The sequence below is a fragment of the Sphaerodactylus townsendi genome, linkage group LG10 (genome assembly GCF_021028975.2).
Source record: "Sphaerodactylus townsendi isolate TG3544 linkage group LG10, MPM_Stown_v2.3, whole genome shotgun sequence".
NCBI lineage: Eukaryota > Metazoa > Chordata > Lepidosauria > Squamata > Sphaerodactylidae > Sphaerodactylus > Sphaerodactylus townsendi.
In genome coordinates this window covers 74,994,181-75,013,998 of record NC_059434.1, presented here as the reverse complement: position 1 = coordinate 75,013,998, position 19,818 = coordinate 74,994,181, and the positions used below count along the sequence as shown (strand labels likewise).

Here is a 19,818-nt window from a genome sequence, read left to right as displayed (position 1 = left end):
GGCTGACTGTGCCAACTTCCCAGTCATGATAAGCTCAATCTAGCCTGGACCATCCAGGTCAGGGTGGTTATTACATATATTCCCATTAAGAAAATTTCACCCAAAATTAGAAACATTTGTGATGTATGGCAAAAGCTTAGGCCACCAAGGGGCTTGCTGTAGTGACAAGACTATTTTATACTGTCCAAAATGAGCTAGTCAATATTGAGTGGATAAAAGTGCATATTTTATTTCAACATTTAAAAAAGATATGTGTGCTTGCATTATTATTTGCATTTTACCACAGCAATGTGCTCACCTCCTGTCACACTGCTGAACTGAGGCAATTCTGTAAGAAGGTTAAAAGTATGAGGCAGGCTTTTTGGTCCCTCTGAGCCTCCAAGATACCTTTCCAGTCAGGAAGTTCTCACGTGGAAATTGATTCAGCCTCACATGAGATCTTCACTTAGTTTCCAAGTCTTTTAAAAGAGCTCCAGATCTTTCAGGTCTATTCATCAGACTACATATCTACGTAATGTATGAAAGCATAAAATGTTGAAAAAATAGAAAACACAGAACTCTTGGAAACATGTTGTTTATTATAACATTATTCAAACAACTTTTGGCCAGCTTTTGTTACACTTTTGTTAAATGGGCATTTTAAAGTGAAGCAGCAGCTAAGCCACAACATTCAAACACTTTCAAATGATGGTGATACGCCAGGTTGCAAACAGCCAATTTAATTATTTTTTGGGGGAAAATACTGACTAGTCATCACTATCTGACACCAGAAGCAGAGGTAGTCGAAGAGTAGCCAGCAGAATACAACTTTTGGACCTTCAAAGTTTGGATTTTACATATTTCTCAAGGCAAAATCTGCAGTAGAATTTATATAAGTGCCCTTCAGTACTTACACAAATTAGTTGTGGTGGACAGAAGTGCTGACACTCTACCTAACAAGGAATGAGAATCCTCTTTACAGCATTACCTGCTTATTCTAAAGCACAGAACACCAGAGATTCCATAACACACCCACTCTCATATCCCCACACAAAGGCCATGAGGTTTTATCAACCATCCTATGAGCTGCCATCCACAGCTACTGGATTGTGTTTGGCTTGCTAGTAGAACTACTATAGCACTTTGTACCTTTCCATGTGAATTCCCCGAAAACTCTTTTAGGTTTTTCCTTAGTTTTTTCCTGTGCTGAGGCCCTCAGGCAGAGCTACGTTACATTGGCAGATACATTGAACAGCTACCTCAATACCCATAACTTGAAAAAGGAACACTTGAAACCCGAAGGAGTACTTCTTTAATCAAAGAGGATGGGATGTGCTGCCAGTCCCCAGTTTAACTAGGCTTTGGAAGGAAATCAGACACATTCATGGACCACACGCCCACTTTTAGAACGGCTAACAGCCTGAAGAGAAAAAAAATGCCTTGCAGGGTTTATGAATTGCCTCTCTGCCCAAAGATAACAAAAGTGACACAGTGAGTCTCAAAATTCCTTATTCAAAATACAATTCCTAATTTCAGTCATTGGCTTCTGTTAGTGTGGTAGTAGAAGGAACAGGGGATCTCATACCTTCTAACATTTGAAAGCAGATAATATGTATGTAACACCCCTATTGTCACACCAAGGATGATTGTGCAAGCCCCCTTCCACCTGCAACGTGACGTGATGCTGGAAGCTCTACTTCAGAGGCTCCAACCTATGGCCCTCCAGATGCTCTTGGATGATTCCCATCAACCCCTGCCAGCATGACCAACTGGAATTCCCATGAGCCCCTGCCAGGGAGGCAATTGCAGTCCATGAACATCAGGAGGGCCATAGGTTAGAGCAGGGGTGTCAAACTCGCGGCCCTCCAGATGTCCATGAACTACAATTCCCATCTGTCCCTCCCAACAGGAGCATTGGCAAGGGCTGATGGGAATTGTAGTTCATGAACATCTGGAGGGCCGTGAGTTTGACACCTGTGGGTTAGAGACTCCAACACTACTTTTTAGTTTACTGAAGCACACATTTTAGAAGTGGAAAAGGGTATTTGGTTTTGGGGTTTTTTTGGTTAAACTGATTAGAAAAGGTGTTATCTACCAATAGTTTAAAATATACGTGTGTGCAGCGGCAGATGGTGCAGAACTGTGCCTTATTGCTGATGCGCACCAGGCATTCACTACCACCAAAAGTTCCATTTCCAGGGAAGTTTATAGTGCAAACTAGCATGAATAGGTTCTATACAAAAGTGAGCAGGAACTTGAAAGACTATAACACCAGCAACTCACAACTGCAAAACATTAAGGTTGCATCCACAAGGGGTAAAGAGAGGGACAATGTCTGAAAGGGTTAAGTGTCAGAAAAATGGCTTCAGATAATAGAAACCATTGAACTGGATGAACTAAAACAAGATGCTACACAACTAACCTCATTAGCATTGCACATTACAAGGAAGAAAGAGACCCAGGATAGGATCCAGCCAGCTTTTTCACTTCATTTTGACCAGTTCCACTCCTTATTACAGATCTCCTCCCACATGGCTTTTATCCAAACAGACAAAGAGGTTTTGGCAGCCAACAGGGACTCTTTCCTCCCCTTTTCACCAACCAACAAACTGGTTCGATTCAAACCTCTGGAATATTTAGCAACAGCAGTGTGTGGCTCCAGGTTCCATTTATTCCTGTTATTCACTCTCTCCTTTCTGTTCCAACAGTAGCCAGGATAAGACCTGGGATCCTCTTTACAGCATTACCTGCTTTTTCTAAGGCACAGAACACCAGAGATTCCACTTTCATATCCCCACACAAAGGCCATGAGGTTTTATCAACCATCCTATGGGCTGCCATCCACAGCTACTGGATTGTGTTTGGCTTGCTAGCAGCACTACTATGCAGAAGCTTCAAACCCTTGAAAAAACAGGAGTCCAGGCAGAAAATGTGATGACAATGACGGTCATCCAATAAACCAGCATACACTTCTATAATGACCTATTTATGACAGCATGGCATGTTTACAAATATTATACAAACATAAAATATATTAAGTAACGGGACAATACGAGGGCACTGTGTTTGCAAAGCACTTGCTTTTTCTCAGTCTCGCCTGACTGACACAAAGCGCGTGACTTGAACGCAGTACAGCTCAACAGCAGCTGTCTCACAGTTCACATTGTGATCAGCGGTTCACTAAATGGCTCAGCACTGTAGCTTCGGGCAAAAAATAATTTTAGTGGAGTTACTCTGTCTGTGCATTTTTAAAGTTTTGATGCTGGCAAAGTCCCCAAGGTACTTGTGTTAAAACTGAAGAGTGGACATCTCATAAACTGATGCAGAAACCATTACCTCTACAACCTATAGCGGTGATCCCAGATGTGGCATCTGTGAATGCTCTGGGGGCGGTTGATGTGTTTCCTGGTATTTACTTTGCTTCTTCACCAAAGCGAACAGCCAATGATACCTTTCCCCCATCTTGTTAAAGTAAAAGTTGGCAGCAACTTTAAATATGTTCATTCTTCTCTTCCAGTAGCAGTTGATAGGGAGTACTTAACAGGATATATACTCATTTACTTGCCTAGTTGGAAAACATCCCTTTATTAAAAAACCTGGAGCTTAAATGTCTAAGTACTCCAGACAAGATCCCCATACTTGTTAATTCTGTTCATTTGGAAGGAGCTGTTCACAGACTTGGAAGGAGGCTGAGGGAATAGCCATTTAAAAAGGAATTTAAGTGTTATTTTATCAGTTTTGCTCAGAGTTTTCTTTCTTTGAGCAAAGGGGATTTTTTAGTATCAGGTTCTAAAGAAAAATGCAAAACAATAAAAATGTATGTAGTTTTCACTCTTTTAAAGGTATAGTCCATGTTGCCCCTTGTTAATGCCATGTCCACAGCTTTCTTTAGAGTCACAATGGGTCCCTTGAACTTTATACTGGCCAAAGTCCCTACGAACAAAAAAACAGACGTGTGTGTGTCAAGCTGAGAGTGAAACACTCCATTTTGGAAGAGAGGGACCCAAGACTAGTGGCCACACAGCTGAACAACTGCCACTCCATTTGTACATTTGTACAGGCCCATTGTCATGAGGAAACTTCTGGTAGTCAGACTAACTTCACATCTGGCCTTAAAACTGGTTTAGCTTGGATCCTATAGGCCACACAAAACAATACGCACTCATCGGTGCAACTGCTTGGGACTCCCACTTACTGGCTTTCTCGGACCTCCTTAAGCAGGCCGATTCTGGGATAGTGGAGGAAGACAAATGCCGTCCTTCCGCCATTTCTTGAGATGTTATACAAATGGAGAGAGCTTGGTTGTGAGTGCCTCTCAGCCTCTAACTGTCCCAAGGCATATTAAACGAAGCACCTGGTACAAAACCAATGGACGTCAACCACAGAACCAGGATCTTTCTCCACCCCTTGACGATGGAGGAACGGGAAGTGGCTGGACAAAAATAAGCAGCTAATGGCTTATCGTTTCAAAGGCAACACCATGACAACAGTGTGATACCCAGACAGGAAGCGCCAGGTATGGAAGAAAGATGGACGAGTCAGTTATGTTGACTTATCTACTGGTCAGCTCTCTTCTTGGATGCCTTCTGCCTCTCAACGTTTTCAACACCTGGCTTTGGAGGGCCCTCATGCCCATCTCCCACTTGAGGCAAAGCTCCGGCTGAACGAGAAGCTGATCTCTGAGTTTTTGTATTTGCCCCAGGCTCCAAAGGGCACAACGATTGCGGTGCTGTTATCTTCCGTCCCATATTGTATGGCCTGCCAGAGAGACAAGACAGAAGTTTAGCTGCCTCAACCCCGTTCACCTGCGCCGGTCTGTACAAGAGTGCTCCACTGCAGCACAAAAAGAGCCCAAGAGCTCCTTGCCTCAGAAAGTGCTGTCAAATAATGGTCAATTTATGGCAACAATAAGATTCACAAACACGCGTGGCACATAGGCACTGGCTCAAGCAATTTATATTACCTGTTAGTTTCTTGTAAAGTATGCCAAATTGTTGGCTATTAGACTTATCAAACTATTATATCTCCATCATATCTCCATCACTATTATATCTCCATCATTTTCAGTTGTATATATTTCAATCCACTCTGTTGTACGATGAGAAATTTGACTGCCCTTGAATTGGGACAGTATTTATAAGTAATTCAAGCCACCAATTCAGGATTTTCATTAATTGTCATGAACTTGTATTACAGTCACAACGGGTGACATTGACGCAATAACATTTACAAGATTATGGACATTGTTGGTTTAACAACTACATGATTATGGACTTGAGAGAAGGTTGTCTTGTAATAAATTGTTGCATGAATTGGATTTAAAGTGGAGATATAATAGTTTGATAAGTCTAATAGCCAACAATTTGGCATACTTTACAAGAAACTAACAGGTAATATAAATTTCTTGAGCCAGCGCCTATGTGCCACGCGTGTTTGTGAATCTTACATTGTTTTGGATGTAGCACATTAATTTCATAGATTGTCCAATTTATGGCAACCCCATAGGGTTTTCAAGAGGCTGCGGTTTGCTATTGCCTGCTTCTGAAAAGCAACCCTGGATTCCCTCTTAGGGCTGACCCTGCTTAGGGTCCAAGGTCTGACGAGACCAGATTAGCCTGGTCCATCCTGGTGAGGGATTCGGCAAAGCACCCGGTGGTCAACCACATTATTCCCAGCTTTGTCTGGCAGAGGAAGCCTACCTGCTCTGTAACAACATGAGCTGCTTCGGCGGGATCGTGACACTGGTTGACAAAGTCGCAGATCTCCTGGCTGTTCACCATGAAGTTGATGCCGTCTGTGGTGAGAACCAAGAAGCTGTCGCTTGCATGGTGCAGCTGTAATGGAACAGGCACACAGATGTTGACCAGATTGATAGCAATTTACTAGAAACTGTTAGATCCATGGTGGCGAACCTTTGGCACCCCAGATGTTATGGACTACAATTCCCATCAGCCCCTGCCAGCATGGTCCATTGGCTATGCTGGCAGGGGCTGATGGGAATTGTAGTCCATAACATCTGGGGGGGCCAAAGGTTCGCCACCACTGTGTTAGATTAATGACACAAATTTTAATTATTGCCAAGACGTGAATATATTGCAAGCAACCCCAACCCCCAGAGAATGGACCATGACAGATATTGACCCTTCCTCTTAAACCAGAGGCGTAGCTCCAAGGGGGCGGGGGGTACGCGATGCACCGGGCACACGCCCCTTTGGGAGTGTGGCGAGGGCGTTCCGGGGCAGGGGACACACCAATGCACCGGGCGCTTTTCCCCCTTGCTACGCCTCTGTCTTAAACACATCTCTGGTTGCATGTAATAGCACCTAATGGGAGCCACTGAGACTAGAACCTTCTTCTCCATGAATATAATATTGGTTAGAGTATAGGTACATCCAGATCCATTCTGTCTATTCTGAAAACAGCTCTCTCTGTTTTTACTTACTAACCAAAATGCCAAAACCAATGATGGGCAAGAAACAAGCTTTCTGCCTGCAGAGGAGAAGCTCCACCTCCAATCCATGGCCCCTCCCCTAGATTCTCTCCCATTTCTATTTGCAAAGCCGGCCTCCACCTGTGTGTCCAGATTTCACTGACTAGAATACAACAAGCCCAAAAGACTTAATTCTTTTTCAGCAAAATCCTAAACAGTCTTCTAAGCCAGTTGACTTCAATGGGCTCAGAAGGATGTAACTTTGCTTCAGACTGGACTGCTAATTTCCAAAGTGTTTTGAGAACTACTTTCCCAATCCTATCATGAAGGTCGTTAAAAATCTCAATTTTATAGATAAGCAGAGATGCTGTTTCAGTTTCAAGACTTGCTTTAGACCCATTCCTGCAGAGACCCAGTGTGGCATAGCGGTCAAGAGCAGTGAACTCTAATCTGGAGAACCAGGTTTGATTCCCCACTCCTTTACATGAAACCTTTTGGGCAATTTTGGCCAGTCCCAGTTCTTGCAGAATTCTCTCAGTCCCACCTACCTCACAATGTGTCTGTTGTGGCTAGAGGAAGGGGAGGCAGGGCAATTGTAAGCCATTTTGAGACTCCTTATGGTAGAAAAAAGGAAGGGTACAAAAACCAACTCTTCTCTTTCTTCAAAATTTATTGAAATTAATAGGCCGCCCTCCCCCTTCCAGGCTCAGGGCGGCTAACATTCTTGGTGTGGAAGAAGGCAAACTTTTGAGTTGATAGATACAGCCTTGCTCATTCGCAGCACTTAAGTTAGCTTTAGTGCTACAGGAATTTTACGTGTGGTCAAGCACCAACTTGGGTATTTCCTGGAAGAATTTTAAAAACGTCAGGCATGCCAACCTGCTACAAACCAGACCAGATCCACTTGTGCCGCCCGCTGCTGCTCAGGGAACAGCACAAACATCCGCAGCCAAACCCAGAACAGGGGTGAAAATTGGCCGTGAAAATTATCAGCACAAAGCTGGCAGCCGTACCACCCACCCGCTCTCAGCTGAAGGGCAAATCAAGCAGCTTCAAAGGCCTCTTACCTGAATCCTTTTTGTTTCTGGCTCTGCTATCACACCACATTTCTTAAGGTCCAAGTCACCAATGCTCCGTGTCATTGCGAGTCTGCCATTCACATGAGGTTGTCCTAAGCTGTTCCAAGCCACAAAACCACCAGCTTTCTTGATTCTTTATGCCCGGGGGGGGGGGGGGGGGGGAAGGGAGAGAGAGAGAAGATCACAATATTTAGATTATCTCTCTGCCCATCTCCATTACCCTTTCAGAATTCAGACAAACAGGTTATCTGACTGCTACCCATGAAAGGAAACTGCTAGTCTGGGGGTGTGAAATGACTTTTGCAGACTTATCACTCGGTTTTTCATCGCTTTTCAAAGGAGGTAGTTCCACCAGGAAGGCCACAATGAGGTCCCATTAAATACACTCGGAGATCTCACCTTCTCAGGTAGGTGTAGTTTGCTCAGCAAAAGCTTGGGAATCCCTAAGTGTCCATGATGAATGCCTAGAACAGTGGTGGCGAACCTTTGGCACTCCAGATGTTATGGACTACAATTCCCATCAGCCCCTGCCAGCATGGCCAATTGGCCATGCTGGCGAAACTGATAATTATCTAAGAACCAAACTAGAAAGATGGAGTATGAAATATCTTCACCTCAGTGTTGGGCTGGTGCTAGTTGTGAATGAAGAGTGTGTTTCAAATTTGCCAGGGAGTGATAGTTAGAATATCTAAATAGGATTTTTTTTAATCCCCACTCTCCCATGGAAGCTTGATGGGTGAAATTAAGCCATTTGTACTCTCTCAGATTAACCAAGGTGAAGGAAAAGAGATTCCACCTAAACATTAGGAAGAACTTTCTGACTGTCAGGACTGTTTGACAGTGGAATTCACTGCCTTGGAGAGTGGTGGAGTCTCCTTCTTCAGAGATTTTAAAGCAGAGACTGGATGCACATATGTTGGGAGTGCTTTGATTGTGTGTTCCTGCATGGTAGGGTGTTGGACTTGATGGCCCTTGTGGTCTCTTCCAACTCTATGATTCTAACCAATCATGCAGGGATGTTGTGATGTTAAAATGATGGAGTGGAGAATGGTGTAACCTACTTGGTGTGCCCAGGGCATTAGTTAAATGAGAAAAAAAAAATTCCAGTGATTCAGATTCAAAATTAACTCACGAACGTCAACTGGTCCACAATGCCAGAGCTTGCAGAAACTATACAGAGCATGCATGTGACTCCCATTCTGCAGACCCTCCATTGGTTGCCCATTTGTTACCAAGCTCGGTTTAAGGGGTTGGCTATAATGTATTGAGCCCTTTATGATCTTGGCCCCTCTAATTTATGGGATCAACTTTCTCCTAATGTTCTACCACAACAGCTCTGCTCATGGTTGTCTGCAAACTATGCAAAACTGAGCTATTCAAGAGGGCTTTTCTGAGTAGAAATTCCTAAACTCTCTCAAGATGGTAAAAAAAAAACCTGGAATGTCTAGACAAGGATATTGATGATTCACAGAGGATCCAGGTGAGGTTATGTACCTTTGTTTTTCATCCTTCCTTTCAGGAGTGTGATCAATGGTCAGCTTCAGAGCTTTCCCCTTGCGACACAGAAGAGGAGACACGGCTGTCTCCAGCACTGTCGACCAGTAATAAAGTCCACTAAATAGGTGCGTACCCGGCATTCTGCAAGGTAGCTATAAACGTCACACAAGAGAAGACCGTCAGTGTGTGAGCATGGAAGCTTCCTGTGCCTCTTATGTCTTAAAGCGTTATCAACTATTCTATTACCAGGAGACTCGCTGTTGTGCAGCTTAAAACTATGGAAGTTGGGAGGAGAGATTTTGCATGCACAGAAGGAAGAAGAAGACTTTTACAACATGGCTACATGCAGTGGGGGGCGGTGTGTGTGTGGAATGTAATGTCAACAGAAGAGGTCAATAACAAACTGTTTTCAGTAACAAAGCCATTCCTGGGGTAGGACTACTTTCAGCCAGGGTTCACAGATGTTTAACGTATTTTACCGGTTCAAGCCACTTCACTTTTGCCAAGTAGTATAGCAGGGTTAGACTTACAGTGGTGGCAAACCTTTGGTACTCCAGATGTTATGGACTACAATTCCCATCAGCCCCCTGCCAGCATGGCCAGTGTGAGTGGCCATGCTGGAGAGCTGATGAAGTATCAATCCACTAACATCACTCCCTACCAGACTAAGAATAGGAGACCCAAATTTGAATCCTGGCTCTGCCATGGAAGCTCACTAGGTGACTCTGGACCAGTCTGTTTCTCTCAGGCTAATGGAACTCACAAGCTTATTGTGATGACAGAACAGAGGAAAGGAGAACAGTGTTGTAAACTGCTTTGGGGAGAAAAGCAAGGTATAAATGTAAGGCACAGCAAGCGGGTACTGGCAACTCCTCTGACTATAGAGGGCTAAGACTGAGAACGTTCTAATGGATGGCAGCTGCACAAAACATGAAGGATGAAGGAACACAGGGGTGTGAAGGATGTGATGCAGAGTTGCCAACTCTAGGTTGAGAACACCTGGAGATTTTGAGGGTGGGGCCTGGGGAGGAGAAGTACCTTAGTAGGATATAATGCCATCGAGTGAACCCTTCAAAGCAGCCAAATTCTCCAGGGATCGGATCTCGGTCATCTGGAGATCAACAATAAGTTAGAGAATACAGGTATCACCTGGATGGTGGCAGCCCAAATGGGAGGGTTGGTAGTCTCCCCTTGTTCACAGCCAGATAAGAGACATCTGCACGGTAAACAAGTGTGACACTGGTTTGAAGTCAGTTTAGTTCACAAAGCTGCCCCCAAAGACTTCTGGGAACTGCAGTTTGGTGAGGGTTCGAGTCAAAAACAAAGAGTAGTTCACAAAGCTGTCCCCCCAAAGACTTCTGGGAACTGTAGTCTGGTGAGGGCTCCAGTCAGAAACAAAGGGTGAATGTTTTTTTCATTCACCAATAGGTTCACCAGACAGGGGTCAAAAAGAAGACAGGGTTTGAGGAGCACTGGACTGCACCCTATATTGATGGTGTTCTTTCCCTGTTCAGAACTACAGTGCTCAGAGAGCCCAGAATTCTCCTTTCCTCATCAGCAATGAATGACAAGAAATGCATCAAAACTTGTGAAGTGAACACACTGTGGACTCAAATACAAAAGAAAAGGAAGCTACCAAAAAAAGGTAATCTAAACCTAGACAGTATTATGGTAGTAATTATTTAAAACAGGTATTGTTTCTGCAAGAAGGGATTAAAAGGCTCTTGACCACTGCCTTTACTATAGTTCAGAATAGAAAGTTTCCTCCTCCCACAGTTGTTACAACATAAGTGCACCCTTCGGTTGTACCGCATGTTCAGTCTGATCTAGCCAAACAAAAGGGCTTATCCCAAGTGGGCAACGGATTAGCGGTTTACTTTCACCTTCTGCATTTTGTTATAATCAGTTTGTCTAAACACGAACAAGGGCAGGGGAAGAGGAGAGAGGATTGCATAGTGATTTTAGACAAGCAATTCAGAGCTTCAGTGCTGCTTGCAGAATACCTGCTTTAAAGAAACAAGCTACATAGGACACCGCAAAATGTTAAACGTTGGGGTATTCGGTGTTTTGCCTCTTCCATCCCATCTAAAAATTAAAGGCAAAATCTTTGAGGTTAGCTTAATAGCCGTCTCCCTATGACTCTCCTTGCTTCTGGAACTGAAATACCATTTTTAGCAGTGATCTCAGTCCTTTCCAGAAGTCGTTATACCAAAGAGTTTCTGGCAATTCCTAGAGAGGAATGGCTTCATTTCTGAATTTACCTTTTGCTGTTTGCCTTTTTAAAAAATTCTATTTTTCTCCCACTGCCACTCAGCTGGAAATGGGAGTTGGAGACAGGGGGTTCACACACTGGCAACTTTACAAGCTAACCCTGGCTGTGCTGAGATGACAGCAGAGTCGCCAAGTGACCGTTGGGGTTGCGAGGAACAGTGAATACAACAGAAGAGTCCTGTTTTAACAACAGTCCCAGAACCTAGATTATACAGAGATGGACAGTAATCACAGCTTATTTGGAGGAAAATAACTTAGCTCAATGTATTGTCGAAGGCTTTCACGGCCGGAATCACTGGGGTGCTGTGTGGTTTCTGGGCTGTATGGCCGTGTTCTAGCAGCATTCTCTCCTGACGTTTCGCCTGCATCTGTGGCTGGCATCTTCAGAGGAGATCTAGAGATCACATTTCAAGATCCTCTGAAGATGCAGGCAGCCACAGGAAATCACGAGAAAAAATGCTGTACTAAAACTAAACACCCTCTATAGCCAGACAACCACCAACACTCCCAACTTAGCTCCAACTTTGGGGGGAACTTTTCCTCCATTAGATTTGTTATCTGCTATTGCAGCGAACAGCATCTATAGAAACCTCAGGGTTGCAACTTGCAATACTGCCAAGAGAGGGTACTAGTGTCTGTTGGGATCTAAGATAGTTTGGGGTGGTTTAACAAGCTCTGGTAAAGCCTTTAGGGGTGATGTGGAAGAAGTGTTTGCATGTTCATAAATGCTGCCCTTCTTTTCTAAGAAGCTTGTATCAGTAAACAAGAAGGAAACAATACAAATGCCACACCAATATTCCTTATGTTAACTCTCAATACATCTGTATATGTGTGTATAGTATTTCACAGAATACATAATACCACCTGGGGAAAGGTCATAGCTTCCTGGCAGAGCACATGCCAGTCTTGGGTTCAACTCCAGGCCTCTCTAGCATCTTGACAGATGGAATTGGGAAAGGTTTCTGTTGGTGCTTCTGGTCAGCTGTTGCCCACTGGAGTAGTGTCAATTACCGAAGCTAAACCGGAACCAATAGAGGCAGATTCAATATACCAGCTACAAAGCAAGGATCCCAGATCCCAGTTTTAAACATACTGTCATTAATACGAATGGGATCTTCTTAACCAACCGACATTTTATAGTCAGTTTTAGACAGAGGATCTGCAAAGGAAGTAGATACACTATTTTCAACTGGGGTTTTTATCTGTGAACCCTTTTGCCAAGCTCCACGGTTGGTTGCCTAGGCACCCAAACTAATAGCACAGTTCCAAAACCAAGGAATCGTTATCTTCATTAAGATGCCAAGACTTATTTCTATCGAGTCTAATTCAATCATCAAGAAAAAGAACATTTGCTTTGGCACACATTAATTTTTTAAATAAAACAACAACTGCTTGTTTCCTAAACAGCAGAAATACAAATTCTTTCAACAGGTATCTTAACACTCACTGGGCAATTTTTACAGCATGTCATCTCAACTAATATGACAAAGCGGATGTAGGGACCTTCCAGTAGTCCAGGCTAGGAACCCGGCAGACTCCTTCGCCTGGGAGCAAATTAAGCTGATCTCTCTGTCCACTGAAGCCCAGCATATACAGTCTCGGGCCTCCAGTTCTAGAGCTGCGCTGGTCAGGGTGCATTTTTTTTTACCAATAACATGTGGTACCACAGAGGCAAATAGGGAAATTCGCTTGAGGAAATGTTTGCTCAAAGTTAAAAATAGAACCTGCAACACTTGGGAGGATCAGAGCTGCAAAAGCAGAGCATCTACTTTGAGTTAGAGGACTCTGCTTACAGACCACGTTTTAAAATAAAATACAAAATCCTGTATTCAATTTTACTATGCCTCATTCTTCCTTAGCAACCGTCAAATCCATCTGCATGGCTGTTAAAACATCACAAAAAAAGGATGACATTGGGTGGAACTAAAAGGCATTTTTCTAGAGAATTTAAAGATAGGTCCCAAATCATAAAAACATCCAAATTGGAAACAGTCAAGTTAGAGGCTTTATTTGAACGTTTTGCATATTGAAATTATTTTTATCCACACAAAAAAAAGTGGCAGAATTTTGCTTCTTTTCTCGCTTTTAGGTAAACAAAGGCCATCTGCTATATCTCTAGCAGAATTTATCGAGGTAGTCCTCGCAGTTCTGGTGGCTACTTGGAGGGATGCTGCAGCCACTGCTTTTCAGTTAATATTGTTAGAGGCAGCAACTTCCAATAACCGATAAGTACAATTTACTGGGAGTTTACTTGCATTTTGAATGGGACACAGCCAAGGCATGCCTTCCGTTCATTCCAAGGTGGCTTTAATAGAAGGCTGCTGAGTCACATCCATCACGGAGAGGGGGAAAAAAGAGATACAAGATAACACCATCACAGGAACTCTCACATTCAAAGATTTCTTTTATAAAAAATTCTGCAGCTCTGTCACTTCTGCAGTGTTGCAGGTCAACACATTAAAGTCATGATTTTGACTATCTTTTAAATCAGGGGAAGAGTTTGTTCAGTAACGTAATTACATTATGAACACTATTTTCATCACCGAAGCCAAACAAGATTCTAAGGCTGTCCAAAGGAGACTTCTCTTCATCAGACTTATGATAATAAAACAGCAACTCTTAAAATACAGCTATTGCACATATATTCTTAGGTGGGGGGGCTGCCTCTTACTTATGATAAGTAGCATAAGCCCTTTGATTTCTCCTTTTCCGTTCACTGCATGCACTTCCTGGATCAAAAGTCAGAGGGCCTTCACCTTATCCAATACAGGAAGGTACAGGTATTGGATATGCAGTCACATACCTAATATTAAAATAAAAAGCTTATCACCTCTAATGTAACTCGCTCTACGCGGGCTTACCTTTAGCCATGATCCAGAAACTGAAACTTGTGCAAAATGCAGCAGCCCAGGCTCTCGCTTTTCCAGAGGGCGCGAACATCTAGGGACGGATTCACGTAAGTCCACACTATACTCAACTACACTGGCTTGCCAATCGAAGTAACCGGGTCAATTGTTTAAAGTTTTGGTACTGACGGCTTTTGCAAAGCCATTTCGCGGTCTTGGCCACCTGCTTATCTGAGAGGGACCCGTCTCTCCCTATACCGCCCTTCTAGGCCCCTCCGTTTCGTCGGGCGAGTTGAACCTACTGGTGATCCTCTGGCCCCAAGGTGATCCGGCTGGCCTCTACAAAGGCCAGGGCTTTTCTGACTTTGGCCCTACCTGGTGGAACATGAGCTTCCGCGAGAGATGAGATCAGGGCCCTGCGGAGCACAGAGTTTCCGCGGGGCCTGTAAAAAGACCCTGCTTCCAAATCTGGCATTTGGCATTACTAACCCGGGATGATTTTCAACCGCGTAATAAAGAACATTCCTGGCCTCCGTGGGTATACAAAGGGGAGAGGGAGGGTTAGAAGCCATCTGCAAGCTTTTAGTATTTTTATGTATTATTATCTGTTTAAAAATTGTTTTTATGACTGATGGACACCGCCCTGAGCCTTTGGGGGAGGGCGGAATATAAATATGATAAATAAATAATAAAATAAATTGTTTGCAAGTGGATTTTGCTATTCTGCACAGTGAAATTCAGCTGCAAAATGCACTGAAAATGTATTGGAAGTGCATTATTCTGCATGTGTGGAAGGAGCCTCAGGCTAATTTCACAGATTTCTTACAAATGTAAAATGGAGAAGATAAACATATGCTGCCCTGAGTTCTTTACAGGGAGAATGGGATAAAAATGTACTACATAATGAAACACTAGACTAGTAATTGCCTATTCAGAGCCAAAAGGGCAAAGTTTGACTTGAGGCTTGTATGTTGTGTTTTATGGGGAAGCAAAACCATAAAAGCCACAACAATCTTTTTAAAGGCTTGAAACTGGCACATTACTTAATTTTGTTGCTTCACATAATTTATTCTTTTAACAGTTTTATGCTGTCAGCAGTACAAGCTTACAGGAACACAGATTTTACAAAACGGGCTTGGCGAATCGTTGTGTTAAAATGCTGAGGGTATGGGGAGATAGTGGGAAAAACAACATCAAAGTCTCCAAAAACAGTAGTCCTCTCATAAAGATTTTTCTTCCACCTCTAAACACAAACACACTTGGTACCTACCATCAGCAGATAAAATAGCATGCCTCTCATACGCTTTGTCTATTTCTACAAACGCCTTGAACAACACTACTTCCATGTTCTTCTCCTCAGCGAGGAATTCCCTGAAAAACGAGAAAGTGAGAGCATTGAACGGAGAAGCCACCTCTCTGCCCGATTCATAAACAGATGACTGTTGTGGTCAAGTGGTGCATTTCAACCATTCATGAATTACCAGTCGGCCTGCATGAAGATCTTGTATGGGTTATGGAAGCTTTTTCAAGGTGCCCCCATGCACACAGTTAAGATCAGTGGCAGCCTGTACTGCAGAATTCTCTGGTGTGGACTCCACCTGGCACATTAACCTACCTGATGAGAACAAGAAGACTCCCATGGTAGTACTGTTGAGTAGAATGTGCAAAATAAAATATCTTAGGAGACTGTTTTTGTGAAGGGGACACTGGTGACCATTTGTATCGGACTGCATGCCCCACCCATTGTGACATCATAGCATTAGGAGCTATGTTTCAGCAGTAATAAAGCAGGAAGCCTTCCTAGACTGCCTATAGCCAATCACTGGTCACATACTACAGATTCATTCACAACACAAGGGGATAAACAAAACAGAACTGGCGAGGTCAAAATGGTGGTCACAATCTGTGCAATGTTATCATGACTATAACAGAGACACAAACCCGATACTCACTTGATATACTTTTGCATATACTTGCTGCAGAAGTCCGCTACTGCCACCCCTCCATGCCCATCATAAACAGCAAAATATAGACCTAATACATCATCAGTCAGTTGGGCATAATCAAAGCGGTCTTCGTTTTCTTTACGTTTCCCAATATGGCTGGAACAGCCCACATTCGATAGGCTGACCTTGGGGATTGGTTTCCCATATTTGATGCTCTGTGGGAGGAGGATGGGCTCATCGATGCGGTTATCCCAAATACCAAATGTGTCCCAGGTGGCAGGGCGCCCGCTACCATCCAGGAATTAAAGCGGGACGCCCTGCGGTCAGTAGTGGAGCTCTGGCATACAGCTGTCAGTCGGCTGTCGTCTTGCAAGAGCCGGGACGTCAGCAGCGCTCTCCTCACCTGGTGCCCTCCATTTCTGGCCAAGCTTATTAAAGCAGCAGTGGACATAACTTGGTTCCGCAGCACTGGGTGAAGAATGAAGGTTGGCAAGAAGGTCTCGGAATGTTCTGAGAACAATGAGAATCGGGGAAGAAAAAAAGAGAAAGACGGTTAGAACCATAGAGTTGGAAGAGACCCCAAGGGCCATCAAGTCCAACCCCCTGCAATGGAGGAACACACAATCATTGTACTTTTTCACAGCCATGGTATATTAAAAGGCTTTCAATGGGAGGCATATCCTCTTAATACAGCTACTGATTTTGTACCCCACTCTTCCTCCAAAGAGCTCATAGTGAAGTACCATATTCTGTCTTCACCCATGTTGTCCTTACATCAGCTATAGAAAACTAGATTAGGATGAGAAACAGTGACTGTCCATGGATCTGCCAGTTTCTTTGGTGATTAAGAGTTTGAACCTGGGCCTCTCCACACTGGTCTGTTTTATGTCACAGCCAACTCATCATCATCAATCAGTGTTTATTAGCCTTAGGCCATATACACATAAAAAGGTACTTCAGCCGAAGCCCTACTCCCCTCAGATTACAAAAGTATAAAACTTGTAAGTTATGAGAGTTTTTCAAGAAGCATTAGAGTACAGAAGCAATGCAGCCATAAGCAACATCAAAGCTGGAATATATCATAAAATTCCTAGCCACAACAAGGACTGTAATTCTAGGAATCTCCAACCACCTTCATTATAGCTTAGCTTCTGTGGTTTGAACATCAGTTGAACTTTCTCTGATTTTTGCTGCTAGAAACATAAATATTTCTACTTTGGATGTAACCTCAGCATACACATCAGCCATCAGAAAGCAAACTTTCTCCTCCTCTGCACCTTGTCAGGCCTGACAGCAGGATATCATTGATATATTTGATTCACGGATAAGCAGAATAAAATGGACAATAAAGTGTATGGTGTATTATGTCCTCACACTGAGGATTTAAGCTACATCTGCATACCTAAGCTAGCTCTTGGTATTTTTCTTAAATCTCCCCATAAAATGTTGGATTTAAAACGCCTCTGATATCTCAGGGGAAGTGAATGATTTTCCTTAGAGTTTGCTTCCTTGAGATTTTAGCTTAAGATATTGTCGCGTAACATTTTGTTCTTTTGAACTTGCAGAGAGAACCATGGGGAGTATTTCTGGATAAGCAACAAGTTGGTTGTCTTGTAAGAGCATCTTTACTATATAGAGCCAAGTCCATGAATTTTGCTGGCGTCCCAGCATATGAATAGATTCCAGGTCAGGAATTTGCATAGAAACTGAGTATGGGAGAAATTTGGTCCTTCCACCTCCATTTGTTCTCATCATGTGTCTAGTAAACTCAGATTTACTAGTTGGTTGGGCTTTAAGAGTTGCCAGGGGTTTTATAGTACAGAAGTTATTCTTACATGTGGGATTCTAGTCCTGATGTGGGAAGGTAGTCCTACTTCCATTGGAGAACAGCTTGAAGTGAGGGGTGGAGGATTGGTAAGCAGGGCCAAAATCTTTCTCAGAAAGATATTTTGGACTGTTTCCAGTTTTCCTACTGTGGCGATGTCCCAACCCCAAATTTCTGCTCCGTACAGTACTTGCGCCAGCACTTTACTCTGAAACGCTTTAAGAATTGGAGGAATCAGTAGGCCTCCTTTGCCAAAGAAAAATCTAAGTAGCCCATTGGACAGACAAGTTGCGCACAGCCAACTCATAATGGCATAAGACAGCTGCACCTAGCATGGTCATGTCCACTGATAACCTTCCTCGTGTCCATTAGTTTTCAGGACAAAGCATCTCTTTCCAAAAGAAAATACTAGTTTAGGTTTAGGGTTTCTTCCACCTCACTGGAGCAGGATGTCCTCCAGAAGAACCTTGGAGGCATCACTTTTGTATCCGCAAAGAATGCATCATAGGAAGATACCTCCATCATAGGAAGATACCTGGCCTGCACCCTTCCAGCATTTAGTGATCAGCCTTGTCAGAAGTATGTGTGTGAGGGGGGGGGGATCATTTGGCTGCCACCACTCTGGTATGCACCTAACTCAGGAGGACCCAGAGCACTCTCCATTTTCCCACCAGGGAATATCTTTCAGGTGACCGAATGAGGCATGAATAACAGTTTATTAAAGAGATTTTAATAACAATAATTGAAGTCACGTGTAGGATGAGATCAGTAAAGCGCAGTGAACAAAATAATAAAAACCCTAGCATGTCTATCTTTACTGTCTCTATCTTTCTTTTGGAACTAGGCTTCAGCCCAACTCATCCCTCCATCTGAGGTAGCCTCTCCACCTCTTCGCTCCTAAGAGTGAACCATCCTACTTTTAGGAACAAGGCCTCTTATGCACTCTTCCCAGGCACCACTCCCTGGCACCTCCACCCTGAGTTGTCCTAGTTTTCCCTCCAAATCCTCTACTTCCAATCACAAGATCCAGAGGGAGCCTGGAATAGCTACTTGTAGGCCACATTCTAGACCTAGGATCATGACAAATCCCAATACTGCAGTGGCAGTCATGTTCTACTTGGATGCAGCCTCTGTAGCTGCCATTTTCTGGTAGAACCCACAGGCAAAATGAACAAAGAACCTTTAGAAATGAATGCATCATAATAAATCCTTCAGGCCTGCTGCGGAGATATCAAGGTCCTAAGATAACGATACAGATCCAAAACATATTTACATGGACCCAAAGCACTACTAGTTAACCACGTGTCTCAGTCCCAAAATAAGACCATGTTCTCAGCAGTGTAGGAAGCACTACTGTATCATTTTTCCTGAGGTCACCAAAGCAACACAAGATGTTGAGGGACACACAGAAGGAACTGCAGCACGAGCTCTTCTTACATGGTTTTAAGCCTCTCAGGTTATCCTGGTCGCATGGGAGAGGTCATTGTACTGCTCCTTTCAAGAGCTGTATAACATAACAACCGAGGCTTAAAGCTGCAACCTTATGCCTGCTTACTTGGAAAAAAAACCCTACTGAATTACAAGAAACTTGCTTCCAAATTCACATGCATTGGAGCAAGCTACATGGGCTGTAACTCCTAAGATCGACACAACACAGACTTGCAGAGAAACATGCCATAATTAAAAACACAGTGCTACTTAGCTGCAAAATGATTACATATAAATGCTATTTAAAATGTTGATCTCCTGCTTTGTCTTCTGACTCAACACAGCTTTCACCATTTTTTAAAAAATCTAAAATTCACAGAAATAGAGACAGATAGAAAAGGTAACCCATTACTAATTGCTCGACACTGGCAGAGCTCCATTCAAGCCTTGCTTGAAGTCTATAAAATTATGCATGGGGTAGAAAATGTTGACAGAGAGAAATTTCTCTCTCTTTCTC

General features: G+C 43.3%; 1 protein-coding gene across 1 annotated transcript in view; it reads right to left on the bottom strand.

Moving 5' to 3' along the window:
- Positions 1-1,887: 1,887 nt before the first annotated feature.
- PPM1K (protein phosphatase, Mg2+/Mn2+ dependent 1K) overlaps positions 1,888-19,818 on the bottom strand; it is a 29,362-nt gene continuing 11,431 nt past the window's right edge. Inside the window, 8 exon segments of the mRNA XM_048509669.1 lie at positions 1,888-4,737; positions 5,679-5,813; positions 7,477-7,621; positions 8,983-9,059; positions 9,061-9,137; positions 15,373-15,473; positions 16,055-16,344; positions 16,347-16,558. Coding sequence (XP_048365626.1) covers positions 4,606-4,737; positions 5,679-5,813; positions 7,477-7,621; positions 8,983-9,059; positions 9,061-9,137; positions 15,373-15,473; positions 16,055-16,344; positions 16,347-16,499 — 1,110 coding nt within the window. The 5' untranslated portion in view covers positions 16,500-16,558 and the 3' untranslated portion in view covers positions 1,888-4,605.